Source organism: Symphalangus syndactylus, chromosome 2 (assembly GCF_028878055.3).
Source record: "Symphalangus syndactylus isolate Jambi chromosome 2, NHGRI_mSymSyn1-v2.1_pri, whole genome shotgun sequence".
NCBI lineage: Eukaryota > Metazoa > Chordata > Mammalia > Primates > Hylobatidae > Symphalangus > Symphalangus syndactylus.
In genome coordinates, this window is record NC_072424.2 from 107,013,827 (window position 1) to 107,028,774 (window position 14,948).

The 14,948-nt window shown below is 34.9% G+C and overlaps 1 protein-coding gene across 2 annotated transcripts in view; it reads left to right on the plus strand.

The window, feature by feature from the left end:
• LAMA2 (laminin subunit alpha 2) overlaps positions 1-14,948 on the plus strand; it is a 625,547-nt gene that overhangs the window by 395,701 nt on the left and 214,898 nt on the right. For both annotated transcript variants that reach the window (XM_055263701.2, XM_055263709.2), the window contains exons 20-22: positions 1,063-1,169; positions 7,071-7,251; positions 10,096-10,232. In XM_055263701.2, coding sequence (XP_055119676.2) covers positions 1,063-1,169; positions 7,071-7,251; positions 10,096-10,232 — 425 coding nt within the window. The remainder of the gene's footprint in view (positions 1-1,062; positions 1,170-7,070; positions 7,252-10,095; positions 10,233-14,948) is intronic.

Below are 14,948 nucleotides of genomic sequence, written 5' to 3' on the forward strand. Positions count from 1 at the left end.
TTTATAACATAGTTTTAGGTGGTGTTCAAATCAAAGTATTCAGAAATTTAACAAAATCATCTATGAGTAGCCTAAATTCCCATGTCATCTCCTCCTTGTATTTTTATTCTGATATAAATGCAATTATATGTACCATTAAAAATATAGGGTACATAGTAAACAATTAATTACTATTCTATTTGTAAAAAGGCCACTTAAGCTTTAGACTGATTTACTCTACGTTTTAGAATAACCTCAGACAGCTTTATAACAAAGAAAAAAAGACAGAAGATTACTTAAATTAAATATGCTTTCTATGTTTGGAGATAGCATATAAACTGTAAAATAAAAGTGATTCTTAAATGCTATAATGCTATAGTCTTAAGATACTTGAAATGATGTTTTTGTTGTCTTTTAAACTTTTGAATCTTAAAAAAGGCATAAATATTTATTTCACCTCAAACCATTTTTTAAACTTAACACAAAAACTGGCACATAGTAAATCATTAAATCAAAAAAAGTAACTAAATTTTTCTAGATTAATAGTAACGTTAAAATTATGCCAGGGGTGCTATTAATTTTGATAATTCCTTAAAATTATTTTAGTTCTAAAGTCAGTATGCATTACTTACAATGGGATAATAGTATTTTAAGTGTTACCCCGATGTATCTGTAAAGAACTAAAACAGCATTACACCTTGAGTCAAGAACTCCAAGTTCCTGTCACGTTCTGGACTCACCTATATGACACAACAGGCATGTGGACTTGCATAAGCTATGGCTTCTTTGAATTTCAGTGTCTTCATGCTCAAAATTGGAATGATGATGATAACATTAATATTTTAATGGCATATGATGGGCCAGACATGGTGCTAAAGCCTTTATGTGAATTATCTCTACAGCTTGTAGAGTTGTTATAGGGATTAATTGATAGAATGCCTAACGGGGCACTTAACAAATCAGAAAACATTCTGTTACTGAACTTAGGTGTCCATGTTACCATGTGGGGTATATTATTATTTAACAAGCCTGTTAAGACTATTAGAAAGTTTTCCTGACCACAGATCTCTCTTCTCTTTGCAGCCTGTCGCTGTAATGCCAATGGCTCTTTCTCTGAGGTTTGCCACAGTCAAACTGGACAGTGTGAGTGCAGAGCCAACGTGCAGGGTCAGAGATGTGACAAATGCAAGGTAAGGAGTAGAGGCTGACCCATAAATTACTTTCTCCTAGCAGATTTTCACTGGCTTTTCATGACATGTTTTGTATACCTTCATATATTAAAAGGAAGGTTTGGGATTATCTAATTCTACAATTGAAATGACTGTTATCAGTGAAAAGTTTTTTTCAAACTAGAACAAAATTCATTGTACATTACCATTTGATCTTAAACATTGTTTTGGCAGTGAATGTGTATTATATTCGCTTTAATTCAGACATTTCTGAAACAAATAGCAGGCAAATTTAATCAATCTGTGGAGATACTCTTTCCTTTGCCTTTACATTTTTGGCAGAATAAAATGTTACTCTTGGGGCTGGGCACGGTGGCTCACGCCTGTAATCCCAGCACTTTGGGAGGCCAAGGCAGGTGGATCACAAGCTCAGGAGTTCAAGAACAGCCTGGCCAAGATGGTGAAACCCCGTCTCTGCTAAAAACTACAAAAATTAGCCAGGCGCGGTGGCAGGTGCCTGTAATCCCAGCTACTCGGGAGGCTGAGGCGGGAGAATCGCTTGAACCCGGGTGGCAGAGGTTGCCGTGAGCCGAGATCACGCCACTGCACTCCAGCCTGGGCAACTGAGTGAGACTCCGTCTCAAAAAAAACAAAACAAACCAAAATGTTACTCCCTTTGCTTTTTAGCAAACACCTTCTTCTAGTTCCATCATTTAAAAGCTACTTCCTGTGAGCAGTCTACCTAATAGAAGTTTCAGTAGAGAAGTTAATCAAGATATTTTAAAGATGCATTATTTTGCTAAAACCAAAATATTCAATTAAAATAGAGCATGTTGTTCTCAGTCCCTGAACATACCGATTGCCCTGCTTTCAGTATGGCAAGCAACTTCAGATTCCTCCATGAGGGCGGACAGATTTGCTCTAGCTCTTTCACAATAATACATCGTATTTGTGATAAAGACAGTTAAGCAGAAGCAAACATTTCTCCGATGTCAAACTGGCCTTACTGTAGGAAGTTTGAAAATATCATCTGCTTCTATCTCTTGAATAATATCATTGCTGTGTTTTGTTTTTATTTTATTTTATGGTTGGTTTTTAAAGCCCAATATGTGGTGGGCTCCAGAGAAGCGATTCTGTGTGCTATGTGACTGCGATCCCGTTGGCGCTGTGTCACCGCAATGTGATATTACAGGAAGATGTGTCTGTAAATCAGGCTTCGTAGGGAAACAGTGCAACCTCCGCAGGCAGGTGCACCAACAGGAGGAGCAGCTGCGGAGAGTGCAACAGGTGCTGGGTTCTCCTCAGAGGTGGGCTATCGGCAGCTCCAACGGGTGCCCTCGGGGAGCCTATCGGGCCCCAGCTCCGGTAATCCCAGAGGCGCTGCATGGCTCATGCCTCTGCATGTTGTGTTCTGTGTGCTGTGGCTGAAGTTCCCTGGTGGCATTTTACCAAATAACAGTTGCTAAGTGTGCAAATTCAAATGCAAAAATTAGATAATTCCTAATTGAACCCTTGCCCTTTTAAAAATAACCATCCATATACTTTAAAAAGCATACTCAAGTTCATAGGGTCATAAAATTTCAATTAACCAAACTTTCAATTAACCATGAATATGTAGAAATCAAATAAAAATCTACTTGTGAGAACCTATAATCTTAGAAATGGAAGGAACTTCAGGCATCCTTTGGAGAAAGCTAACTTTTATAAATGAACAAATGAAGGAAGATCTAGCAGAGAAAGTGAGTTGTCCAAGAAAACTCAGCCCATTTATCTGGTATTTTATCATAATTAAGAATTTTGTTAATTTCCACATCAATTGTGCTTATGTGTATGACAAACACAAGAAACACATTTTCACACACCATAAATGGATAAATACCAAAAACAGGGAAAGTTGTTTCTAATAGAGGGAGGGAAGAAGAGGTCCCAGGCTGAGCTTCAGAAGAGTAGGAGACAAGACTTACCAGTATAGAGCCAGGACCTGTAGGGAATTAAGAATAGGGCATAGAAGAAGGAGAGAGGGAAATAAACAGTAAAGAAGAAGAAGTGAAAAATAATTCATGGTTTTATTTCTTGGCTCATTATCACAAATTTTTTAAAAAACAAATTTTGATGTCAGACTACCTTAGATCAAATCCTGGCCTCATTACTTCCTAGCTATAAATTCCTTGAATCTTTCTGTAATTCAGCTTCTTCATCTGTAGTAAGATCCACTTCAGAGGGCTTATGTCTGCTTACATACTCCAAGAAGCAAATGCCAAGAGGTTCCTGGGGGAAAGGCCAATGAAGCATGAAGTGAGAGACAGCATAGCCTTCTGCTGTAATGGGGTTCTGACTCCTGGGAAAACACAGAAAGAAAGACTGGGTAGGAAAAGCCTTGTTTGGTGCATTATGTCAAATCTTAAATTCTTGGCCAAGCCAATGGGATGTACCCAAGCAAATTTTACCCACTAAAGGAATCCTGAATTGGTCAGGAAGGTTCTAGTTTACCGTAATCAGCCTGAGAGAAGGATAATCTTGTGGAAGCTCATCTTAGTTCATTCAGAGTTCTGTAAGAGCATAGCATAGACTAAGTGGCATGTAAACAACGGAAATTCATTTCTCACAATTCTGGAGGCTGGGAAGTACAAGATCCAGGCGCTGGCAGATTTCCTGTCTGGTGAGGGCCCTCTTTCTCTAGACAGTCATTTACCCACTGGAACCTCAGATGGTGGAGGAACCTCTCTAGGGCCTCTTTTATAAGTGCAGTGATCCCATTCATGAGAGCTCCGTTCTCATGACCTAATCACCTCCCAAAGGCCCCACCTCCTGTCCATACCACCACCTTGAGGGTTAAGATTTCTACATATGAATTTGGGGGGACATAAACATTCAGTACATTACAGAGCACCTCTGGTGGATCCAAAAGACAAGAAACTGGAGGCTTCCAGTCAGTAAAATTCTGCACTGTAGGTTGTCTTGCAGGTAGATCGGATGAGGCACCTCCAAGGCTGTCTCAGGGTAGCAGTGAGAACAGTGCATCAGGCAGGAGCATAGAGAGTTTTTACTAAATGTTAGGTCTGATTACTGTTATTATTACCAGTGTTGTTAAATGAAGAAATCTTTAAAATAATTTTTTTCAAAAACATGCATACATTTACAATAAAAGAAAAAGATAATAACTGATTAAAATGTCTCCAAAATATAAATTTAGCAGAAAACCGACGTTCATTCAAGCCCTACATATCTTACAGTACTATTGTATGAAGCAGGGTTTTGTCCTGAGACTATTTTTTCCTCTGCAGCAGTATCTGTGAGAGCTAAGAGCGCAGACTCGGGAGCCAACCTAGCTGATCTGGAATCTTGACTCCACAATTGGTTAGCTCATGACCTTAGGCAACTTACTTAACCTTTCTGTGCCTCAGTTTCACCACTCAATAAAAAAGTGGTGAGAATGACAACTGTCTGCCAGGGTTGTCCTGAGGAGTAAATGAGTACATACTTGTAAAGAGCTTAGATTTGTAAAGGGTTTAGAATTGTGCTTTGCAAAAACGAAGCACAATATATGAATGCTAGTTCTTATTACCCCGAGAGAGACACATTTATGGGAACCCATCCAATTTCCCACTGGGTCTGGATAGACACTCTCTCCCGTATTTATTTTAACTCATTAATCTCAATTACTGACCACGAATGTCTGCTCCTTAAGTTTGTTTACTAGTGGGGTTTTCTTTAGCCTTTGAAATAAATTTTTGAACAAATTTGCAAGCATTTTATTACTGAAATTTGGTAGTATTTATTTTGCTACAACTTAGCCTTTAAAGCTATATTATTTAAATATTTGAAAAGTGAGGTAGAGCCATTTCTTCTTGTATATTTCCTTACATAATCGACTTTGGAATTTTTAAAATTATAGCTATAATTTGGAATTTCATTTGATATTTGATTGATTTAAAGGGGTGTACACACATCCCTTTAATGAGTAAATCAATGAGTGTGTGGATATAGATATAGATGTAGATATATATGAGTATATGTATATATATACGAGTGTGTATATATATGTGTTTATACATTTATCAGCATAGATATATGAGTGAAGACAATTCCTGAAATAAAGATGAATACAAAGTATTATTTCTATGACTCAGATATTTTTCAATACTGTTTTAATATATTCTGTTTAGTCTTTTTGTCTATGTATTTCTGTTTCTGTTTGTGTGTCTGGTGGTATGGGTATGTAATTGAAATTTACAGAGTATTTATATAATTTCGTATTTTTGTTTAATTTCTACTTCATGCTATATCCTAAGCATATTTATGTCATTAAAACTGCCTCAAAACAGGATTTTAATTCTTGCATATTATTTCATAATGTGGATGTCATCATTTAATTTATTCAACAATTTTTATAACATTGTACAGTTAAGTGCCTGCATAGTTGTTCACCATGATAAATACAATTGTAATGGGCATGCTTTTGCTTTAATAATTATTCCAGTTTCTGATTATTTCTCTAAGCCAGGTATCTAAAATTTTATGTGAATTTCTTTTTACCAATAATAATATTATATGGTTAGTTTTTTTTATATAGGTGAATTTAATTTCAAAGTCATGTCATCTGTTGGAACTGTTACATGCTTTTTTCTTTAATCATATATGACAATCTGAATTAGAACTAGAAATAAAAATAAAACCCACAGTAAATGTAAAGATGAGAATGATTGTCAAAGTCAGTCAACCCATTTTACATTTTAAAAATAAAACTTTTCTTAGCTACAGTCATTTTAAAAATCTAATTTTCATTGTGATTTCATTTTTAAAACTTATTTTTAAAACTACTAACATAAATATCTAAAATATATAATGAGGCTAATTAATTTCTCTTTGGGTGGCTCATGTTAAGTGGTGAGATTTTATTTTTTACCAAGAAGCAATTATTAAGTCTAATTTTCCAAAATAAGAATTATTTTTACAAAGAAGTAATTACTGAGACTAATTTTCCAGATTAAAATATCATAAAAATGTGACATGCTTTATATTTTTAAAAAATAACCCTGAAGTACTTTAAGCAGGATAGATGCTTTTCATTTTTCTGCTAGGAGTGATTTTTTAATCCATCAGCATTTTCTAACATTGTCATTTTAAGCCTGATAACATGCATTTCAAGAAAGTCAGCCAAAGCTGGTAATGCAAACTTGACCGTAAAAGATTATTTGTTATACATAGATAAGAGATATGCGTATGAATAACTCATCAGAGAATGAAAGTTTCCTTTACTTACCTGATCTGGTGCTTTAATAAGTGTTCTCACTAATCAATTTCAATTGTTAGAATGAAACCCAAGAAATCAAAGGTTTGTTGAACCAATTATTTGATCAGTGTAAGCATAACCTGAAAATTATATTTATAATGTGAACACTATAGCAATGATTAAAAGTATTTATGGATATGTGACAAAATTCTATCAAATATTAGGGCGAAAAGGATTATTTTAACTTTAGGCTGCTGGTCAATAATGTTGAAAGTATTTTTACCAAGTAGGAGTGCATAGATCTGAAAGTAATCAATTCAGATTACTAAAAATTAAGCAAGTAAAATTTTAAATTAAGACTAGAAATACCACCTATAGGTCCTTTCCATATTGCTATTGGAATCTTGAGAAGTACTGGGACAGGCTGGTGAAAATACAATAGACAGTAAAGGAAGCACCTAATTCTGCAGTTAATTTTGATAAAATTTCAGAATAATTGAACTTTTCTCTTTGGATATCATAGAAAAGGTCCATTTGATTGAATGAAAACCCAGTTGTCATAACATCAGTGAGGAATCCTGATAACTCCTAACTTCCTCTTTTCCCACCCGATCTTTGGTATTGTGCATCTTGCTTCACTTTGAGTTAACTGATTTAAATTTAATTTTTCTCTCCTCTTCCATTTCCAGGCTGGGACCTTTGGCCTACAATCAGCAAGGGGCTGTGTTCCCTGCAACTGCAATTCTTTTGGGTCTAAGTCGTTCGACTGTGAAGAGAGTGGACAATGTTGGTGCCAACCTGGAGTCACAGGGAAGAAATGTGACCGCTGTGCCCACGGCTATTTCAACTTCCAAGAAGGAGGCTGCACAGGTCTGTAAATGTGACTTAAGTCCTACATATTCACTCTGATAGTTTTAGGGTCTGACTTCTGTAATGGTTTGTTCTTTTAAAGGAAGCACAGATTGATACAACATATTTAACATAATGAGTAATGTCTGCTTATTTTTACATTACTTAAAAAATAAAATGCATGTCAGTTTGAAACACTGCCTTAATAACTGTGTGCAAGTACTCAATAAAAATCAGCAGATGCTCATTTGGTTGTGTCCCTCCCTGTCTGTGACTTTGATTCAGCCAGTCACTCAAACACTGCTACAGCTTGAAAGTTAAATGTTCGATTTTTCTGGTACCAATCTTATCTTAGTTTAAGCTCAAACCCCACGCCAATGCATTTCAACTTTCCCTTTTTCCTATTGCAAAATTGGTATGCAGATCAAGAAAAGTCAAGGTGTTTTTTTTTTCTGGTATGCCAAAAACATCTTTTTGTCTACTTTTGGCTGCCTTGAAAACTATGATGTTCTAAGAGAGAAATAGGTTGGCTCTCGATCTTTAGATCATCAAAAAATGCAGGCAGAGGTTTCTAACCATGATTCCCTCAAGCAGTATTCTTATACATCCAGCCACAGCCTTCACCCAAATCATGAGCTAAGAAAATATCACTTAGCATTCTGCAGATGAAAATAAAGATTGAACATTAGCCTTGATTTATATGCCGCTAATTTCGAAATGACCCTTATTCCAACAATCACTAGTTTGAATATTACCTTTGCTTACTAATGTCATGGATTCAACCTGGATAATGCTCACATACTCTCAGCACCATGGTAAGATTTTAAAACATTATTATTCACTGTTGTGGCAAATTTAAGTAGGAAGCAGTAGGAATAATATTTAAAACTATTTAAAGAACCAGTATCTTTCAGACATTCGCCAGCACTTTAGAGATGTGGATTTTACCATAAATTAAGCCTTGATAAGTTATTCTAATTGATAAGTTATTCTAAATGATAAGTTTATAATTGTAGATCCTCTAAGAATCTGTATATCTCTAAGCCAATATCTGTATAACTTAAAAATTACAAAGCTGTATTTTAAAATATACTCTGTTCTTAAATCCAAAGCTCACTGACATTTTTACTTAATATGAATTAATGAGGTAGTATTATACATTTAAATACATATAGTAACAAATTATAGATCAGACCAAGAATATTATTTTAAATTACAGACAGATGACAGCATTTAAGAAATGCAGACCTACTAGCATTCTGGCCCAAAGAAACACCATAGGAAAAAAAAGCACAAAACAGGAAGAATAGTAATATGACTGAGAACATAACTTGCACAAGATAGCCTGGATTTGTCTAATGGCTCCCTCAGTAACTAGTTCTGGGACCTTGACTGAGTGATTTTATTTCACTTTCCACCTGCGAAATTCATCTATTAAATTAAGATAATAATAGTATCTACCACACATGGTTTTTGTTACAATTAGTTGAGTTAGTGGCTATAAAATATTTAGAGTAATGCCTAGCATGTAAGTGCTATGGAAGCATTTATCATTATTATTATTATCTTTATTAGTTTTATTAATTTTGGTATACATTGTGCTTTGGCACAGGAAAACTAGCTAATTACTCACGTCTTCTTTCTATTTACTGTTATGATTCCACTGAAGAACTATTTAAGATAATTTCTGTTTGCAAGTAATGATTTGGACTGTCCCATGACATTTTTTAGCATATAAATTTAAACATAATGGTAACTATTTTTCTTCTTAATGAAGGACACATCTAAAATATATCATTTGGCTTAAAATTAGCAACAGCAATAACCAAAACATCAATGACTAACATTTATTTAGTGTTTACTTGTTGTAAAGTATTTTTCTAAACACCTTTCACAGCTGGTATGTAATGCTCTGAGCAATGATTATTGTAATCTCATAAAAAGTGAATTTAGTCAAATATTCTAAATATATACAATGAAAATGATTTAGTCATCATATAACAAATTAAAAGTTTACTCATAACATTAGTCTTCCATTTGAATTCAAGTATTTGGGTTTCTTACCCCACTTTCTTTGACATGAAACGCTGCACTAGAAATATTCTTAGTAGCTGGGTCAACTACCACTATGTGGCATGCATTCCTTGTCTTGGATGGCTTTGAAGATATTCTCAAACATTATTTTTGCAATCTTTGAAAAAGTACAAAAGGTAGATAACTTTGTACCCTTTGAATATTGCATGATAGCAACAAAAATGAAAAATCTATAGAAAAAAGTCAGATGGTAAATAAAAATCAAAAGTATCTTTATATATAAACAGTGTCCATAATTCAACCATTTTAAAGTATTTGCAAAATTGGAATATTCTGTTGTGTGCATTTCTAACTACATATATGATGTACCGAACTTAAGAAGCTTATTAAGCTTATTGGTTTTTACTGCAGATTGGGCTCATCAACAAGGAAAAACTAATCCATACAGCATAAACAAATTAGAAATGAACTTAAAATAAATATACAAACAAAATAGTAAACTTTGTAGCACCTGAATATAAGATATTACAATTAACATGGAATCTGATAACACCAGTTCTTTCCTTTTTTAAACTTCATAGGAAAGCTAAAAATACTTTAACTTTTGAAATTAATAAATGAAATACATCTTATAGTTATTGAACAGCTCCTTTCTGAAATACATTGTACTATAATATAAAAGATGAATGAGGTAAGTTTTTATTTCCAAATATCCTTAAGTATAGAACTGAAAAGAAAATAAGACGAACCCACACAATATAAAACTCAACACTTTGTATCAAATTTTTACTATTTTTCCCCTTCTTTGTTTTCCCTATTACACCGGTGAAGCTTGTGAATGTTCTCATCTGGGGAATAATTGTGACCCAAAGACTGGGCAATGCATTTGCCCTCCCAATACCATTGGAGAGAAATGTTCTAAATGTGCACCCAATACCTGGGGCCACAGCATTACCACTGGATGTAAGGTGAGTGAACCACTTTTTTGCTCTGATAATTTTTTGGAGAGATTTTTGTTTTGTAGAGCTCTATAATTTGGCATTTCAAAATTCAATATTATATCACAAAATAATGTAGAAGTATTACTATAATGTGATTGCAGATATTAATCAGTATCTTACAGTTTACTTGTAGGAAAGATGATGAAGCAAGTACATATTTATGCAGCTGAACCCTTGAAATCTACAAGAGGGGCAAAAAGAACAAAAATTCTATAATAATACCAGAAAAGAGCTATAACCTGATACCTAGGCACAAGGGACATACATCTGCTAAGTATGAGGATATGAGGAACTAATTAATTTTCCAAAAATCTATAGAAATTGCCCCTGAATTATGACTAGGTTTTAGGTTTCAGGAAGTAGTTGAGATCATTCTGAAGAGTCATTTTAACAACATTTAGCTTGGAAAATAATCATTTTTTCCCATTGGTAGACCACAGAAAGTGACATGGCCAGAGTCATGTTCAGAGAGATCTATCTGGCATCAGCAGGGATGGTAACAATTTATAAGCCTGTTGAAGAAATATTAATAAGAGATGCCAGAAGCTTGGACCCAGTCAATGAGCATCAATGAACATATACAGAGAGCGAGTTACATTTTAGAACTCAGGCACAGCCTGGCGACTTCGTTGATTTGGGGAATAAGAAACAGAAGGCTTAAGGATGACTCCCAGGTTTTGCTTTGCAATGGAGTAGATGATAATAAGTACCATTTACGGATATAGGAATTATAGGAGGAGGAGCAAGTTCAGGAAGGAAAGATAATCACTTTGGATTTTTATCAGCTTTTTGTGAGGTATTAATAAAATAAAATTCACCCATTTAAAGTCATGAATTTTAACCAATGATTACAGTGGTGTAATCATCCCTTGTGCCCCATTGTAGTGAACTCCCCATCACCCACCATGCACCTACTGTTTTGCCTTCTAGCATTGTAATTTTGCAATTTCTACAACTTCTTAAAAATAGAATCATAGTCTGTTTTTTTGAGGCGGGGTTGTTTATTTCTTTGTTTGGCTTCCTTCACTTGGTGTTATGTTTTTGTGATTCATCCATATTGTTGCATATATCAGCAGTTTGTTCTAAAAATTGCTTAATAATATTCCATTTGTATAATGTACAGTGACTAACTGTTTACCATTTGATGGGTGTTTGGGTCATTTCCAGTTTGGGGTTACAATTTTGCTATGAACATTAGCATACAAGTCAAAAGCATATTTATAGACAAATGTTTTCTCTTTTTTTCATAAGAACACTCCACATCTTTGCCAACCCAACTCTTGGAATTTTTTTTTTTTTTTTTTTTTTTTTTTTTTGAGACGGAGTCTTGCTCTGTCGCCCAGGCTGGAGTGCAGTGGCAGGATCTCGGCTCACTGCAAGCTCCGCCTCCCAGGTTCACGCCATTCTCCTGCCTCAGCCTCCTGAGTAGCTGGGACTACAGGCACCTGCCACCACGCCCGGCTAATTTTTTCTATTTTTAGTAGAGACGGGGTTTCACCATGTTAGCTAGGATGGTCTAGATCTCCTGACCTCGTGATCTACCCACCTCGGCCTCCCAAAGTGCTGGGATTACAGGCGTGAGCCACCGCCCCCGGCCAACTCTTGGAATTTTAACCCTTTTTTAATTTTAAGAATTCTGATGCATGTGTATTTCTCTTGTTTGCATTTATTTAATGCCCAATAATATTGGGAATCCTTTCATTTATTTATTTGTCATTTATACATCTTTTATGAAGTGTTTACAAAGCTTATGCCCATTTCTATTTTGAGTTGTTTGTTTCCTTAGTAATGCGTTGCAAGAATTATTTATATATTCTGGATACACGTTCTTTAACGTAAGTTAAAGCTTGCTTTTCATATAGATTGCTTTTTACCTAGTTTCATCATTTAATTTTTATAAACACTAGCTTATTATCTTTTTCTTTTATAGTCCATACTTTTTTATGTTCTACCCAAGAAAGACAAGGTCCAAAGATTTCTCTCCCATGTTTTCTTCAAGAAGTTTTATAGTTTTAGCTCTTAAATGTAGGTTTGTATTCCATTTTGAGTATTAATTTTTCTATATATCAGGTAATGGTCAAAGCTTACTTTTTATGGATATCCGATTTTTCAAACATTATTTGTTGAAAAGACTATCCTTTTTCCCACTGAATTACTTAGACTCCTTTCTCAAAATCTATCAACTATGCATTTCTGAGGCCGGGCGCGGTGACTCACGCTTGTAATCCCAGCACTTTGGGAGGCTGAGGTGGGCGGATCACGAGGTCAGGAGATCGAGACCACAGTGAAACCCCGTCTCTACTAAAAAATACAAAAAATTAGCCGGGCGTGGTGGTGGGCCCCTGTAGTCCCAGCTACTCGGAGAGGCTGAGGCAGGAGAATGGCGTGAACTCGGGAGGTGGAGGTTGCAGTGAGCCGAGATTGCGCCACTGCACTCCAGCCTGGGCGACAGAGCAAGACTCCGTCTCAAAAAAAAAAAAAAAAAAAAAAAAAAAAAAAAGGCCGGGCGCGGTGGCTCACGCCTGTAATCCCAGCACTTTGGGAGGCCGAGGCGGGTGGATCACGAGGTCAGGAGATCGAGACCATCCTGGCTAACACGGTGAAACCCCGTCTCTACTAAAAATACAAAAAATTAGCCGGGCGAGGTGGCGGGCGCCTGTAGTCCCAGCTACGCGGGAGACTGAGGCAGGAGAATGGCGTGAACCCCCGGGGGCGGAGGCTGCAGTGAGCCGAGATCGCGCCACTGCACTCCAGCCTGGGTGAAAGAGCGAGACTCCGTCTCAAAAAAAAAAAAAACACAAAAACTATGCATTTCTGGACTCTTTTCTGCTTCACCGATCTATTCTTATGTTAATACTAGTTAATATGTTAATTATGGTAGCTTTCCAGCGAGTCGTTAAATCAGGTATTGTAAACTCTTCAACCTCATTCATCGTTTCCAATACCTTTTAAGTACTTTAGCTCCTTTACATTTCCACATAACTTTTAAATTTAGCATGTCAATTCTTTACCAAAAATCCTGCTAGGATTTGGCTGAAATTATATTGAATTGATAGATCAATTTGGGAAGAATTGACATCTTAAAAGTATTAGATATCCCAATGTATGAACATGGCATAACTCTGCATTTTTTTAGGTTGTTATAATTTTTTTCTCAGAAATGTTTTGTAGTTTTTGATATGCAAGCCTTGCATATATATTGTTAAATGTATCAGTGTTTCATATTTTTGATCAAAAGCAAATGCTACTGTGTTCCATTTCAGTTTTAAATTGTTTGTTACTAGAATGGAAAAATACAATTATTTTTATACATTATCCTTCTATACTGTAATCTTGCTAAACTTACTAGTTCTAGTTACTTTTTGGTCCATTTAGTGGGATTTTCTTGTAGATAATCATGTCATCTGCAAAGACAGATTTACTTCCTTTCTAATCTGTGTAACTTCTGTGGCATTTTCTTGTCCTATTGCAGTCAACTATTGACTAGAAGTGGTGGAAGCAAATATCCTTGCCTTATTCCTTATGTTAAGTGGAAAGCATTGTCTTTTACAATTGAAAATGATGTTGGCTATATTTTACCTACAGGTGCTTTTTATTAGTTTGAGGATGCCCCCTCATATTTTTAGTTTGCTAAGAGCTTTTATCAAGAATATGTGTTCAATTTTGTTAAATGACTTTTCTGCATCTATTGAGATGACCATATGATATTTCTTCTTAAGCCGTTAATATGACAAATTATACTGATTGATTTTCAACATATCAATCCAGTCTTACAATCCTCAGATTAATCCTGCTTGGCCATGGGGATTATCCTTTTAAAATTATGTTGAATCCTGTTTGCTAGCATTTTCTTAATGATTTTGGATCTATGTTTATAAGAAACATTGGTATGAACTTATTTTTCTTGTAGCGTTGTTGTCAGGATGAGGTACTGCAAGCTTCATGAAATGGACTCAGAAGTATTCCCTCCTCATAATTTCTAAAAGGGTTTTCACAATCAATGAAGTAGAAAACAGAAATACTTTAGAGGAACCCAAAAGCTTGTTATTTGAAAAGATCAATAAAGTTGATAATATTCTAGAAAGGTTGATCAAGAAAAAAGAAAGAAGAAACAAGCAATCAAAATCATAAATAAAAAGGGGACATCACTACAGATCCTATAGACATTAAAATAATAATATGGTAGTAATAGGAACAACTTTTGCCTAATATTCCAATAAAACATTTTAAAGTAAGGAAAAAAAAAGAAAAAAATGTAATAACTTGTATGAAAAGAACATTCCTTCTTTTTGCTTACTTTAATTTTCTCTTGTGTTCCAAGTTTCTTAAGGTGAAACCTTAGATCATTGATTTGCAATCTTTTTTTCTCTACTAATATAGGCATTTTATACATTTTTTTCCCAGAAACTACTTTGTTTGCACTCCACATATTTTGATATGTTGTGTTTCAATTTTCACTCGGTTTCATATAATCTTTAATTTATTTTGGGGATAATGCTTAGTTTCTAAATATTTGGGGAATTTTCAAGGTATCTTTACTGTTACTAGTATCTAGTTTAATTCTAAATTGGTCTGAGAACATAATTTGCATTATTTCAGACCTTTTGAAAATTATTAAGATTTGTTTTATGGCCCAGAATAGTGTTCAGTTTGTTTATTATAACATGTGCACTTGAAAATAAT